General features: G+C 39.6%; 1 protein-coding gene across 1 annotated transcript in view; it reads right to left on the bottom strand.

Moving 5' to 3' along the window:
• Positions 1 to 14,239, bottom strand: part of LRRC7 (leucine rich repeat containing 7) — a 386,471-nt gene that overhangs the window by 40,574 nt on the left and 331,658 nt on the right. Inside the window, exons 18-20 of the mRNA XM_073357368.1 lie at positions 8,261 to 8,372; positions 7,836 to 8,016; positions 5,022 to 6,699 (exon numbers count right to left, since the gene is read on the bottom strand). Of these exons, the coding sequence (XP_073213469.1) occupies positions 5,022 to 6,699; positions 7,836 to 8,016; positions 8,261 to 8,372 (1,971 nt within the window). The remainder of the gene's footprint in view (positions 1 to 5,021; positions 6,700 to 7,835; positions 8,017 to 8,260; positions 8,373 to 14,239) is intronic.

Raw genomic sequence — 14,239 nt, forward strand, 5'->3', positions numbered from 1 at the left:
AGGTTGTTACACTTCCTACATCTCCATAAAGGTTGGTCCATAAAACTGATCTTGTGCAAAGTATCGCCATGGTCACAGTCTCAGTTTCTGACTGTATACTGCAAATTTACTGTATATTAGATCACTTTCAATTGCATTAATCAATATGAACCTAATTTAATTAATCAGGATCTTCACTGCATGCTTTATATGAATGAATGTATTCCTTACACCAAACACAAATATTTAAAATAATTGTAAAGTGTGTCCTAAACCAACAAAATCCAGAAAATACAAAGTTTAGCCTGAAACCTCTGTTCTTAAGATACCACATTTTCATTAGGTATTATGTGGTCTCCAAACATGGAGTAATTTTACATACCACATGTACAGCAACGGAGGTAAGGAAGAAGTTTCAATCTTCAAGATACATTTTTAAAGTTTGTCTGTTTGAGCCTTAATGTTATTTTAATATGCATCATTCTTTAGTACATGAATAGCAATGGGTATCTTGACTTCAGAGTTGTTAAGATCCAGCATAAATTATGTATTTGAATACATTTTAAAAATGCATATAATTTACACATTAGACCACAGCAGTTTTTCAAGGCCGCTTTGATTTATGAAACAAGCCCATATTTATAAAGTGTATTTTTGGCTGGATAGTCAAACCATGCATAGAAATATTATATCATCAGTACTATATTTTGCATGGAAAATAAACATGCTCATCTTTCTACAGCTAAATGGGTATAACAATAATCTCCACACTGAAAAGCAATAGTTGTGCATATCCAATGCTACCATTACAAAGTTAAATAAGCTACAGGTTTAATATTGCCCCCTAAAAACACCAATGAGGGTTAGAATACATTTTTGACAGTTTACTTATGTTTTTTCCCTCTTTTTAAAAAGCTATGATGTATTTGTAATACACTATTGCCAAACACTATCCAGAGCCTTTCAATGCTCTCTGAGCATTACTGAAAAGGTAGGGTTTCAGCAGTACACCCATCTCACTTCTGACAAAACCATTAGCAGGTTCCATTTTTCTTTTGGTAAGGACTCCTGGAAATCAAAAGAATTAAGCCTTCTGAGTTAGTTTTTCCATGAAGAGTGCATATTAAAGGCAATGGAGTCATGTATGAAGAACTTCTGAAAGCCACTACCATCCCAAAGCTGGAGAAGAAAAGTCGTAATGAGTTTGTCTTCAAAACCTAGACCAATCAATTATTTACTTTAATATGGCTTCGGTTAGTGATTGTCAGAAGTAGAACTGACTGGAAAATTTTTGTTAAAACAGTTTTCATTCAGAAAATACCATTTTGATTAAACTGATTTTTTTGTGAAATTGTATGGATTTCAGTGAAATTTCATTTAAAAATTGGAAATCATTTTGAAAATGTCAAAACATCCTATTTCAAAATTTTCAGAACAAAGTTTTGATTTTTCATTTCAAAACATCTTTTAGTTTAAAATTTACTTATTTTTTATAAAAATAAAAGGGGGATCAAAATCAAAATTGAAAATGTCATATATATCAAAACAAAACATTTTTAGTGACCCTAAACAATTTTTTCCCAGAGTTTAGTTCTGCAAAAAATTTCAAAATTCCAGCTTTATGTCCCAATTCAGAATGAATTTTTTTTCACAATCTCAAAATTTTTTGACGGATGGAAAATCAATTTTCTGACCAGCTCTAGTCAGTAGTTTTCATTGGTTTGACCTTTTTTATTTTAAAGTGATGTCATGTTTGAAACCCCAATTAGTCATGAATGATACATTACCAACCACAGACCATATTCTGCCTTAAAGTATACCCCTATTGCACATCCGTAAATGAGAGCAGAATTTGAACCCTTATTTCGAAATCATCTCATTTATATAAAAAACAAATCTACCATCCAGCTATCCTTTATGTAAGTTAGATGGGTTTAAAAAAAAAAGGAAGAGGAAAAACAGTATAATTTTTTAATTGCCTAGTTTAATTTTATTTTTAAAGGCAATATTACTTTGATTTGTAGTCGCCAGCCCCCAGCAACTCCTTCTTTCCTTTTCCAGCCTGGCTTTGGTGTTTTTCAAATACTGGCCCTGCTTTAAAGTTGAACCTTTTCTTACAAAACTAAACTGGGAGTACTGAATCCTAATCTGGAAAACAAGCAATTCCCACAAATTTGGCCATTTGAAGAGTGTTGGCAATTAGACATCAAAGATAAGGTCTAAATCTGGTTGCCAAGATTTGGAGGTGGTTGAGCCTCTATGGAAAGTAGATAATTTACCTTTTATTTGAAAGTAAAAATTCACAGCAGCCAAGGTGCCTGTTTTTCTTGCAGGCCTGTCTGACAAAGGATGCACAAGTATCCTTTAAAATGTGACAATCAGGAGTTCAAGTGGTGAGGCTTCAGTGGGAAACGTTCCATGTTTCTCCTAACCCAATGTGGCACTCAGCTGTGCTTCAGAGGTAGCTTTGGTGCTATGAAACTTTAGGAACAGATTTTCTGTCTCCTGGCTGTGGCAGCATAGTAGGGCTTAAAAAGCACCTTATGGGGCCACAAAACAATTCCCTGCATGGCCTTATCCTGTCCTATCTGCAAGCTCCAGCACAGGGGGATGACAGGGGTAGGGAAGGAGGCATTATAAGGGGCAGGTCCATAATGCATGGCACTATGGAGGTTATGGGTTATGTTGCAGCACCTAGATCATTCAAGATAGGCTACTGTATGTTAGCTATACACTTTATGCTGGGGATAGGGTAACCATATATCCCATTTTGGTCAGGACAGTGTCCTTTTTAAGCCCTACCCGGGTGTCCTGATTTTTGGGACAAATGCCCAGTTTTGCCCAAAAAGTGGGGCACCCTCTCCAATGGGGCACGGAAGAATGTTTGGGGAGGGGGGAGTAGGGTTGCCAGTTGTGGACGTATTCCTGGAGGTTTCATCACATGACATAATGTTTAATCAAAGATTAGTCTAATTCCTGAAGACTCCAGGACAATCCTGCAGGGTTGGCAATCCCAGGGAGAGTGAGCGGCAAACACCAGACCCATGCAGGGGGGTTCAGGCAAGCAGTGATGCCAGGTGGCTTGGGATAGCCCTGCATGCAGGAGGGAACTCAGGCAAGCAGCTCAGACCAGCTCTGCTTGGGGGATTGGATGAGAGACTTGGAAGAGCCCTACGCAGTATCCCATTTTCCCTTAGGGAAATAAGGTCACCCTCGCTGGGGACCATTTTTGACCCTAGAGCAGCCAAGAATCTGAAGTATGGTGTGACACAGAGGTCCCTTGGGGGTTCGCTACTCTGTCAGCAACTCCTGTGAGGCCTGACATACTCACTACAGCTAACACTTGTCACGATATATATTTAAAAGGTGTCATGTAATATATCACTGGAAAATGAATAACTCACTGATCATTAATATTCTTGCATGATGTATGTACTGTCAACCCACAAGGAATTATACAGATTTTCTGGAGTTATGACTAAAACGTGTTTAAACCAGGCATATCAGAAGGAGTTGATAATCTCCCCCCCCCCCGAACAAAGGAATGTGGTTGCATCTGCTTGCATGTATATTCCATCTAAATTGAGTAAGGTGTGACAAAAGAATATTTGCATGCCAGGCAAAAAAAGCCATAAGGAGTGCAAGTGGGGAAAAAGTGATCACATTGTCAGTGGGGGATGGAGACTGCACTCCCAGGAAGCCTTCCTGCACTTTGAAGAAGGGTCAATGAACTCAGAGAGATACTTTTCAAAGGTTTACTGGACTATAAAGAGAGGAGCAGAGAACCCCTAAGTTATTCTTCACTTGAGGAGACAAGGAAAACCAGCGCCTTGGACTCTGTGGGGATTCCAAGAGCTAGTCACCGACTGCTGGAAAAGGAAGATTATACAAGGTAGTTTCCTCACCAAAGACTGTAGCTTAAGTGAGATCTTTGCCATTAGAAAGCATATTTTGACTTTTGTTTGTTGGTAACCCTCTCTATTTTTACCCCTTATCCTCACTTAAATCTCTCTCTTTTTGATTGAATAAGCTTGTTTTTACCTTTTATCTAAACCGACCAGTGCTGTGATTGAAATAACAGTGATTGTCAAACCCCAGTTAGATTAATAAGCTGCAGAGTATAGTCTCTTTAAAGGAGCAACAACTTAATAAGATTCTGTGAGTGCTACAGTCAGAAGGACTGGACACTACACAGCAGATGGTTTGGGGGAAATTCAGGACTGGGAGGGTCTTGGGGTCACTCTGAAACAGTAACTAAGCAGTGGAAGCCAGGGTCTGACATGCATGCTTGTGTTCAGGCTGTTGGTATCAGGGCTGTGAGCCACCACAGCATAACATTTAAGGCACCCAGAGTTTCAAAGCAGGTGGTGACACACCCCTTACTGATCTGGGTTGAACCCCAAAGTGTCACAGATACAAAGGTGGGTGACATAAAGCCATCTTTGGCCCCCTCCTCCTCAAACTCTGCTGTGCACTTCCTAGAGGTACAGCCAGCGTCAGACCCTTACTCTACTTTTTAAGTGGAGTTAAGACCAAAAACTGAAAATCTTGGTACCTATACTGCCATCTAAATGAGTTTTAAAAAGTTTTTTCAATTTTTTCCTAAAATACACCATGAAATAGCTCTTACAAAGTTGAATAGGGAACTTCATATTTTTAAGTAAAAATTAGATTTTTCCACTAAGATTCAGTCCTTTCTAGTTTTATTTCAGAATATTCTACTGTGGCTGATACTGCTCTTTGATAGAAATTATGGTTGTAGTATTTCAGACAGTTCCAAAAGTAGTAACTAAATGAAGCAGGTTTTTTGGTACCAAACACTTTTATACATAAGCCTCCATAAATCATTTACCCAAGAACCCCCAATACTAATTGATTATATATCTTATGTTAACAAAATCCTTCACAGAGGAGTTCCCCATAACACAAATACAGGGAATCTCAGAATCAGAAATATGTATATTCACCACTGTACGTGCACATACTTAGAAATATTAAAATATAAAACTAGAGCATTAATTCCAGAGAAATGTCAAACATACCCTGTCTAACCTTCTAGCTTCTATATGTCTAAGTAGCTGTTGTCTCCAGTCAGCAGGCATTTTAGCACAGCTCTCATTTCCCTTCACAGGGGTAGGCCTTGTCTTTATATCACTGTTATCTGAAGGCTTGTCACCATAGTTACCCAAGTTATAGTCTGATGGTATCTTTTCCAGTAGAGCTGCCATTGTAGGCCGAGCTGAAACTGGTCTAGTCTGAGATGTACCGTAACTCTCTGTACTGTAGCTTCTTGCAGACAATGGCCTCCTTTGTGTAAGGTTTTTAACTGGAAAACTTCCAGACTGGGCTTTCACTTCTTGATATGAAGGGTGTTCATCTTCATACCTGCCATTCCTTTTGAGGAACTGGGTTTCAGACACTGAGATACTGCTTTGGCGTTCCATAGCTGCTCTATACTGAGGTCTGCTATACCTATCACTCTGAGGCAGTTCGTGAGGTTCGCTTACTCTTCTATACATTGACATTTCAGTGGAGCTTGCCAATGAATCTGCTCTTCTCAAAAATCCTGACCTTGATCCCTGGGTTGAGAACTGAGCACTAACAGCCTCCTCATTAACTGAAGGCTGAGAGAATGAAAACATGTGCTCCATGGGGGGATATCCTCTATAGGCTCTTGGACTAACCAAATCCTTGGCAATGTTTTTACTCTGCTGGGGAACATATTCTGGATTGTGTTGAAAAGGTGGTGGTATCCTCTTTTCTGCTTTAACTTCCACTGCTCCTTGAGGGTTGAAGCTTTGGTCAAACTGATAGACTTTTTTGGTTACAGAAGGCTTTTGCTGCTGCTGTACCTTAACACTTCCATAACTCAGTAACTCATCATCTAGCATTGGTACAGACTGGCTACGAGACATACTAGACATACCATGCTCCTGTCCTACCATTTTATCTAGTCTTTCATGGGTTCCTGCATTGTCATTACGGGATGCATAGTTTTCTAATGGAATATTATAAACTTTATATGTACCAATGTCGATCTCATCAATACTTTGCGACTTCTTAAATTTACTAGTTTTTAAATCTCTCATCATTGGGGAAAGCCTCTCTGTACTCTTGCTTATTGCAATAACACTTTTAGAAGATTCTGGACGACAATGAATATGTGAAAAGACATTACTAAGACTTCTGTTAGCATTTGAATCATGATACTCCCATGCTACTCCTGGAGAAAAAGTGCTAGCTGCTTCAGGAGATTCTTTGATATGATCTTTCCTTTCAGGCAAAGGGCTGGTGGTGGGGGTGCTCTCCAATTTAGAAGGAAAAGCTGTCCTATCTTCAAAAGGACTTGGAGTTCTGGTCCAATTCTGCCAAGGATTGGGAGGAGGCACTTCTGATTCAGGTGTGTTTCTGAGTGTAGGCTGTTCAAGTTCCAGGGGAATGCCAACTATCCTGTCTTGTCTAATTAAAGGCCTGCGTCCATGAGCAGATGTGCTTCTAGATTTAGAGCATAAGAGAGGGTTAGTGCTAGGATTCTCCACTGTGCTCTCCTCTGCAACAAACCCTGTGTTATCATAGTGTGGGGTATCATTCCAGCTGTCAGCAAAAGTGTCACTCATTGGATGCCTATCATTGCGCTGCTGCAGATTTCCCACTGGAGCAGACTCTAGCTGGCTGAGTAATGGCTTTGTCTCAAGAGGCTGTGGAAAAGACTGCGCAAGCCTGCGAAAAGTAAAAATAAAATGCAATGAAGACTATCAGGGCCTCTGTTACAATAAGTGAGTATCAGCAGAAAGAAAGTCTTACAAAATATCCTAATAAGAAAAGGAGAACTTGTGGCACCTTAGAGACTAACCACCTTGGTTAGTCTCTAAGGTGCCACAAGTACTCCTCTTCTTTTTGCGAATACAGACTAACACGGCTGTTACTCTGAAACCTCCAAAAACATCCTAATGTTTTCTCATGTATATCTATCTCTTTGGATTATATTACAATACATATAGAAATTATGCCGGTGCTTTGTCACAAAATCTGGCATTTTCTAACTTTTCAGAGCTTAGTTTTGCAACCTAAATAACTGTTTTAACATTTTTTTGTATGTAATATAACTTATTTTTCAGCAAAGTGGGTAACTCTGCACAAAATAATTCATCTATAAAAGCCTCTGCTGTCATAAATCCAGGAATTAACATAATTCCAGGCTGCAAAATGAAGCTTCTGAAAATTTGGTGCATGATGGCCCTGATCCTCTTGTCCAGTTGGACAGCTTTGTGCTTCTGCAGCAACGGAATGGTGTACCCATAAAGCAAGCTTAACCTGCCTGTGGAGGATTCCCCATGTGTAGGGACACATTTCAGTGGCAAAGAGCTGCTGTAGCAGTTTCTATTCTATGTTGCCAGTGTAGGGGCATGGCTGGGGAAGAGCCCTGTGCCCTGGCAATCTCCAGCTGCTACAATGATCCCCTTCAGGCTGTTGATAACCAGTGAAAATTAAAGCAGCTTTCAGGCTTCTCTTATTTGTGCAGGGGTCCTATTTTAGGACAAACTGAGGGCTGTGGGAGTATAAAGGTTACAAGCATTCTGTCAATCCTAAAGTGGGCCAAGCACTCCTCAGCTGCAGCTCAGGATCTATGCACTTTCAGTATGTGGTTATTTCACTTTAGAAAATATAATAGCGAACCTGACTCTCCACTGTCTTCACCTTGTATTGTTATCTCCACCAGGGCAAAATGGGTGTAAAATGGTACTCTTCTTGTTTGACAGCCTTAAATACCCAGTATGCCCTCACTTTGCCCAGCTGTATTTGACTACACAAAGTGAGAGGCAACAGAGAATCAGACCCAGTAAACATATACACACCTGTTACCCCACAAAGAATTATTCACTGCTTCTTTGGCAGTTGTTTGCAAGGACCCCATTTTAACACGAGCGTTAGAAGACCCTGAGGAAGCTTGGGAAGGTGAATAGTCTGAGTAAGTGCCTGAGGAAACACTGTTATTGAGACAGTGGATTTTATCTGCTTCAGATTCATCTGTTGATTCTGAAATAAAATAGAACAAGCATTATGTGGGGCTGGAGCATTCGGAAACTAAACATACTGGAAAAATAAATGTTCAAACTGATATTATGCATATATTTAAAAACATGTTTGTAAGATATCTGCAAATCAGAGTGTAGTATCCAATACATCCCAGCACAATGTATTACTTCTAGCTCATCTATCTAGCTGCACGCATTAAACATGCCTTCACTGAATACCTTTGGGAGTCAACATACTGTAGTACCTTTCTTTTCTTTACCCAGAAGAACAAGTTTGGGTTGGTACAAGGGAGCCTCAGCCACTGAAGGGCGAAGTTCTCCTATCCTCATGTCATTAGCAGGGTGTCCAAAGGAATCCTGAGAGAGAGAATAATACTGAAGTATAAAATAAAACTATAATAAGGTGGACTTGCAGAAGGCAATGAAGAAACAGCCACATTTGTCATGAACATGGAACTACATAAACCCAGGCACAGACAATATCATTCTAATCATGCTGAATTTGTCACACTACAGTTCTACTTATTCATTAAATATTATAACAAAGCACTAATATTATGATGATAGCGTGTTTATTCTGAAAATGCAGATGAACTAGATAGAACTTGAGATGTGTCAAAACCACACACACATTCTTGATGGAGTAAAGCTTACAAAAATGTAAAATTTAAGTAGAAATGAATGAAAATTTAGAAAAAACTATTCACTTATTGACAAATTAAGTACTACTCGTTCATTTGTTCCAACTACAATAGGACAGATCTTTACAAATTCAACTGTCCCTACATCTGCACTGAACCAAACAGCTATCTTGGCTCCAAAAGAATTTTCTATGAATTTAGGCTAATAATAATGTTAACCCTGTGTTTTGAGAACAAATGCTAATTTGGCTGAATTTCAAAAGGTTTCCTACATAATGTAAACAAGATGTGTGCTGCTAAAATCCCTCCTGCAAAGAATTAGACTGATAAGTCATTTGTTTCTGTTTTTAAACAAAATGTGTGCTTTTATTGGTTGAAATATGTGTTCTGACACGTTTGGTTAATTATGACTTGAAAGTTTATTTTAGAAATTATAGTTTACAGTTCTCTTTAATAGAATAATTCATATTAGGATTAAATTGAAAAAGATTTTGAATATCAAAATTCACTAGGTTCACAGAATTTAAACAATAATGTAAAGAAAAATTAGGGTTGGAAATGCAGGGAGAACTTTAAATGGTCTGATAGAATCCCAAAGATTCTGACTCATCTCTGATCTACTTATAAAACCCTTGTTTTACAATACCTAGCATTTACATATTTCTTTTTCATCCATATATTTCAAATAATTTTATCAAGATAAGTAAGCGCTATTATCCCAACACACAGATAAGGAAACTGAGGCACAGAGAGGTCAAGTGACTTGCCCCAGGTCACAGTGAATCAATGGCAGAGCCAGGAATAGAACCCAGGTCCACTAATCCACAAATCTAATCATCCATGGTTCCCCCTTAAGTATTGTTTCTGATATTGTATGAATTGGATGAAACCTTGTTATGGGATGTGGATCATATGTTAACTGAATGGTGAATTCACACCTAACGGTAAGCATAAGCCCCAACTAAGACAAAAGGAGTGCATGAACCCACCTAGAAGCTTTTGTTAAGTATTGTTTTGGGCAGGTGTGTGTATGGGAAGACAGGACACGGAGAAACTGAGAAGGAATGAGGGGGGGGGACCCACACGCAGAAGGGAGTATGATATTGAAAGTATGATTGCTGTCCCTGAAAGAAGCCTAGGGAGAGGTTTTTGGGTCAGGACCACAAGCTGGAAAGAATGCTCCTGGTGCTATGAGCAAAAGAAGCTGCTTCGTGCTATTTCATTCCTTCTGTGGTCAGAGACAGAGGACTTCGTACATTCTTTGTAAATAAAAAAAACTGTATTACCTGACTACCACCAATTTCTATTCCCAACTGGTACACTCACTGGACCCCAAACTTTGACTTGCTGCTCGGGTCAAAAGGGGCAACAATATTTTGATTTTAGGGGCTGATAAGGAAGAGTAAGGGGAATTAACTCAATGGATTTCTTAGACCCTGCCCTTTTGCCTTCCTAGTACGGAAATAAATTCATATTGAGTCCTTAGATTGTGTAAGATTGAACCCATTTAATTTAAAAAGTAAAATAATTTATGGTTGAGGGGCCTTCTCAGTTGTTCCCAGCAGTAGCTCCTCTTTTACAGCTGTCATTTCCAGCATTAGATTCTTTGTCCACAGCTCAACCATAAAACTGTCTTGTTAAGTCAACAACCCAACCTCCAGTCAGAAATGCTCTAGACTCATCCATTTGTTCATGATCCACTCACCTAGCAGCTGCTACTGCTTGATGATCTCTTACTTCACTCAGAAGTGTTTTAGCCCAATTTATCCCTTTGTTTTTCATTTCCAACCAGACAGTTGCTGCTTCCCTCTTTGAGAATCTTTATGATTCCATACATGTAACTGGGCCCAAAAGCTGCACTGTCTGACATCTCCAATCTGACTGATTTTCTGTACTAACCAGCTATGGGATATGCTCTGAAAACACCAAGAAACAAGAAAGAGGAAGAAGGGAAGTGAGATAGTGGCTTGAACCACGGAGGAGTAATTAAAATTAGGAACTCACAGAACAGGGCAGCTAAGTGAAAGAAATGGAGATATGAAGAGGGACTGTTCTCTGTGCTTCTTCTCTTCCCTTCCCATCATGACATGGACATGGTTCAGGTATGAGGAGGAGACTGCACATGGAGACCTTGTGAAGGACACAACGGGGGAAGGGAGATAGTGGAAAACACACTATCTAGAGGAGTTACATGGTGGATTTAAGCCTGGGGGGGAGGGGGGACCCTGGGAAGGCAGTTATGGAATGCAGCCATAAGGGTCACTCTGATGGAACACAGGCTCCAAGGGATTGTCTTGTGGGGGGTACCCAGCCTCAAGGAGCAGGAAGGCTGATATGGGACACAGCCTTGGGGAGAGACATGGATGGTCGATGAGTTAGGGTGAAGACAGATTCAGAAAAGACCTTCTGGGAAGAGTGGACACAGGTTTGGGGAAGAGGGGATGATGGTCTCTGTCATGGGAGAAGAATGGACATTTGGCGGAGGAGAGTTTGTAGTAGAGAGAGAGGTAGAGAATGAGTGGTGTTAGAAGGGAGAGGGAGGAAAAAGTTGACATTTATAAGTAGGAGTGATAGAGGGAGTGTTGGGGGAAGAGAGGTGGTTTGAGCCTTGCTGGAGGTATACTTGTAGCTGAGCACTTCTGCTTCAGAAGGTGGAGGGTGGTTGAGGCACTATAAGGCTCTGTGTCCCCAGCACTTTGTTGGCAGTTATTCCATCAATAGTGAGTTAAATGACTTTGTGGAGAAGATGAAAGGAGGGAAAGAGATGCAATATTCGAAAACACAATTTCATTAATTAAAATGTACAATATTGTACACTAAAACCATGTTACTATTGCTCTTATTTTCATAGTTTTATAAGGTTTATACTTTATTAATTGCTTTTAGTAACATGATTGAAAGCAAATATAAGTGAGAGGATTGCCACATATACAGTCCTTCGAGAGTACTATTATACTTCTGTAGTGATAGTTTAATGTTTTTGCCTTACATGTAGTTATGCCTTCTCAAAATTCCTTACATTCCTTGTCAGCCAGTTTAGTCAGTCCCTCAATGTTGGCACAACAAATATATATATTTGTTTCTTACACATACTCTATGTTTATTGTAATATATTCAAGACCTTAAATTATTTTGATACACCAGAGTTACAGTTCCTTTATACTATTTTGTATTTCCTATACAACATAATAAATACACACACAACTTAAAGCTGGCCATTATTTAATAAAATTTTGCCAATGCATCAGTCAGTTTCCATCCCAGTATACAAACTTATCATCCAATGTCCTTTTTGAAAATGTACATGTGTAGCATTCTCAAGCTGTGATATACTGTAATTTTTGACGCACACTGCATGTTAAGTTTCTTATTGTACCTCTGAACTTTCTGTATGTTCTTTCTTCTTCCTGTATGGGATTTTCAAAGTCAAGTTATGAATGTTGTCTGAATCAGACAGGTGGCTCTGTTGGAAAGCTTTATTTTCTATTGCTTGGGCTACACTACAGAGTTAGGTCAATGTAAGCTGCCTTACACTGACCTAATTGTGTCAGTGTCTACACTACAGCCTTGCTCCCACCGATGTAAATGCCTTACTACAGCAACATCATAATTCCACTTCCACAAGATGCACAGGGATTAGCTTGGTCTAGTTAGGGCAGCGCAGTGTCCATATAGACACTGTTACTTACATCCGCTGTGGGCTGTCATGCTTGTCAATTTCATAGCTCCCATCCAGAACCATGAAATTGAAAAGAAAGGCTGTTAGGCTCCCTGCTATGAACCCCACACGTGGCTCACAGCTTGGGCTGTTACCCTGGGGCGAGTGGGAAGCTCCAGCTAGACCCGGGCTGCCCCCCCAGCTCCTGGCTTCCTGCCTGGCTGCCACCCACGGTGCCCACTTCAGGCTGGGCTGCCACACAGGCTCCTGGCTCCCCGCTGAAGGCCTTGATGCCTCCCCACTCCCAGCTGGGCTGCCACCCAGCTCCCCAGTCCCCACCAGGCTACCGCCCGGGCTCCCTAGTCCCCCACCTGGACTTCCTGCTCCCTGCCAGGCTGCCACCTGGGCTGTTTCCCACTGGGAGCCCAGCTGCTACCTGGGCTCCCAGCTCCTGGACCAGGTGCCACCTGGGCTCCGGGCTCCCTGCTGTTCAGAGCTAAATGATATAATACAGATTTATCTAGTTGATGAGAACAAAATGGCACAAACACCCTGACTGAAGGAACAGGATTGTAACAACATTTGGTGAAAGTTAAATGATTAGAATGTATTTCAGAGAGTTAAAAGAAATAACATTTGGATTCAAGGATTTAAAGAAAACAGCAAATTATTTGATTTTGAAAACTCTGATTCAAAGAACCCAGCTGAAGCAGTACCTAGATTTTGCGAACATTTGTGGAAGCAGTCCCAAGGGAAAATAAGTGTGCTAAAGTGTGCTTTAATAAGAACAAGCCCAAAAGAAATGGAAATATTGTCACTGTAAATGAAACACATACCAGTGCAATAAGTGGAGCAACGGTTACTAGGACTATTGGATGTGTGAAAACAACCCAATCTGCAGTGGTACGTGCACAACGGGAGAAGACAAATTAATGTAATTACACAGCAACAGCCGGCCACAGGGTGGTACTTCTCAAGGATAATGCATCAATTGTAACAGTTAAATTACAAAGAAGTGAAAAGAAAATTTGATAAAGATTGAATGACTTTATTTTCTAATTTATTTTTTTTTTTAATCTGGGTTTTGTAGAGGCTTCCAAAAGTGTGTGAGGTGCTTTCCATGGATCTCTCCAGGTATGTTATAAAATGATCAGTAAGTACTGCAAGCATCATCACAGCTGTAATTCATGTTTTTAAATTGTAATTAATTGGTTTAAAAAAGAGGCTAACTTCAGACTTTGTATAAGTGAGCAAATGTCCACTGAGATCAAAGGAATTGACTTACACCAGCTCTGAATTTGGCTCCATATACCTAGTACTAAATTTTGGAAATAACTTTCAACAATGTTCACACTAGAATTGCAGCCTTTTACAATATGAGGACAATATAAGGACTTACCTTCTCTTGGTAAGTATCTATTTTTTAAGGAGCAGGTTCCGCAACTCACACTCACAATGAATAGTACCTTACTTCATAAGTAGTCCAATTGACATCTATGAGACTTCTGCAGTAAATACTATTGAATGGGCCTGACGTAAAGTTCATTGAGGTCAATGGAAAGACTTTTGTTGACTTCAGTAACCTTAGGATCAGACTCAATGTGAGTAAATGGCAGACTCTTGCCCTAAATCATTATATTTGTCATTACGTATCTGAATCAAGAAGACACTTATGAGTATATGACTGACATGTAAATTATATGCTCTATTCTGCTACTGCTATGTATATCTCACTGCCATTAAAATTTAGGAGAGTTACAGACACACATGAACAGCAGAATAGATCCTTATGAAAATTTAGAAAATGAGTCTTAATTAATTTTAAAGAAAAACTAGGAAAAATTAATCTGATTCTAATAAAAAAGTTAAAACCAGAAACAATTGCCTATGATTTTAAGATCAGATATAAAACTATGTAATGGAGC

The sequence above is a fragment of the Lepidochelys kempii genome, chromosome 8, assembly GCF_965140285.1.
Source record: "Lepidochelys kempii isolate rLepKem1 chromosome 8, rLepKem1.hap1, whole genome shotgun sequence".
NCBI classification, from domain to species: Eukaryota; Metazoa; Chordata; order Testudines; family Cheloniidae; genus Lepidochelys; species Lepidochelys kempii.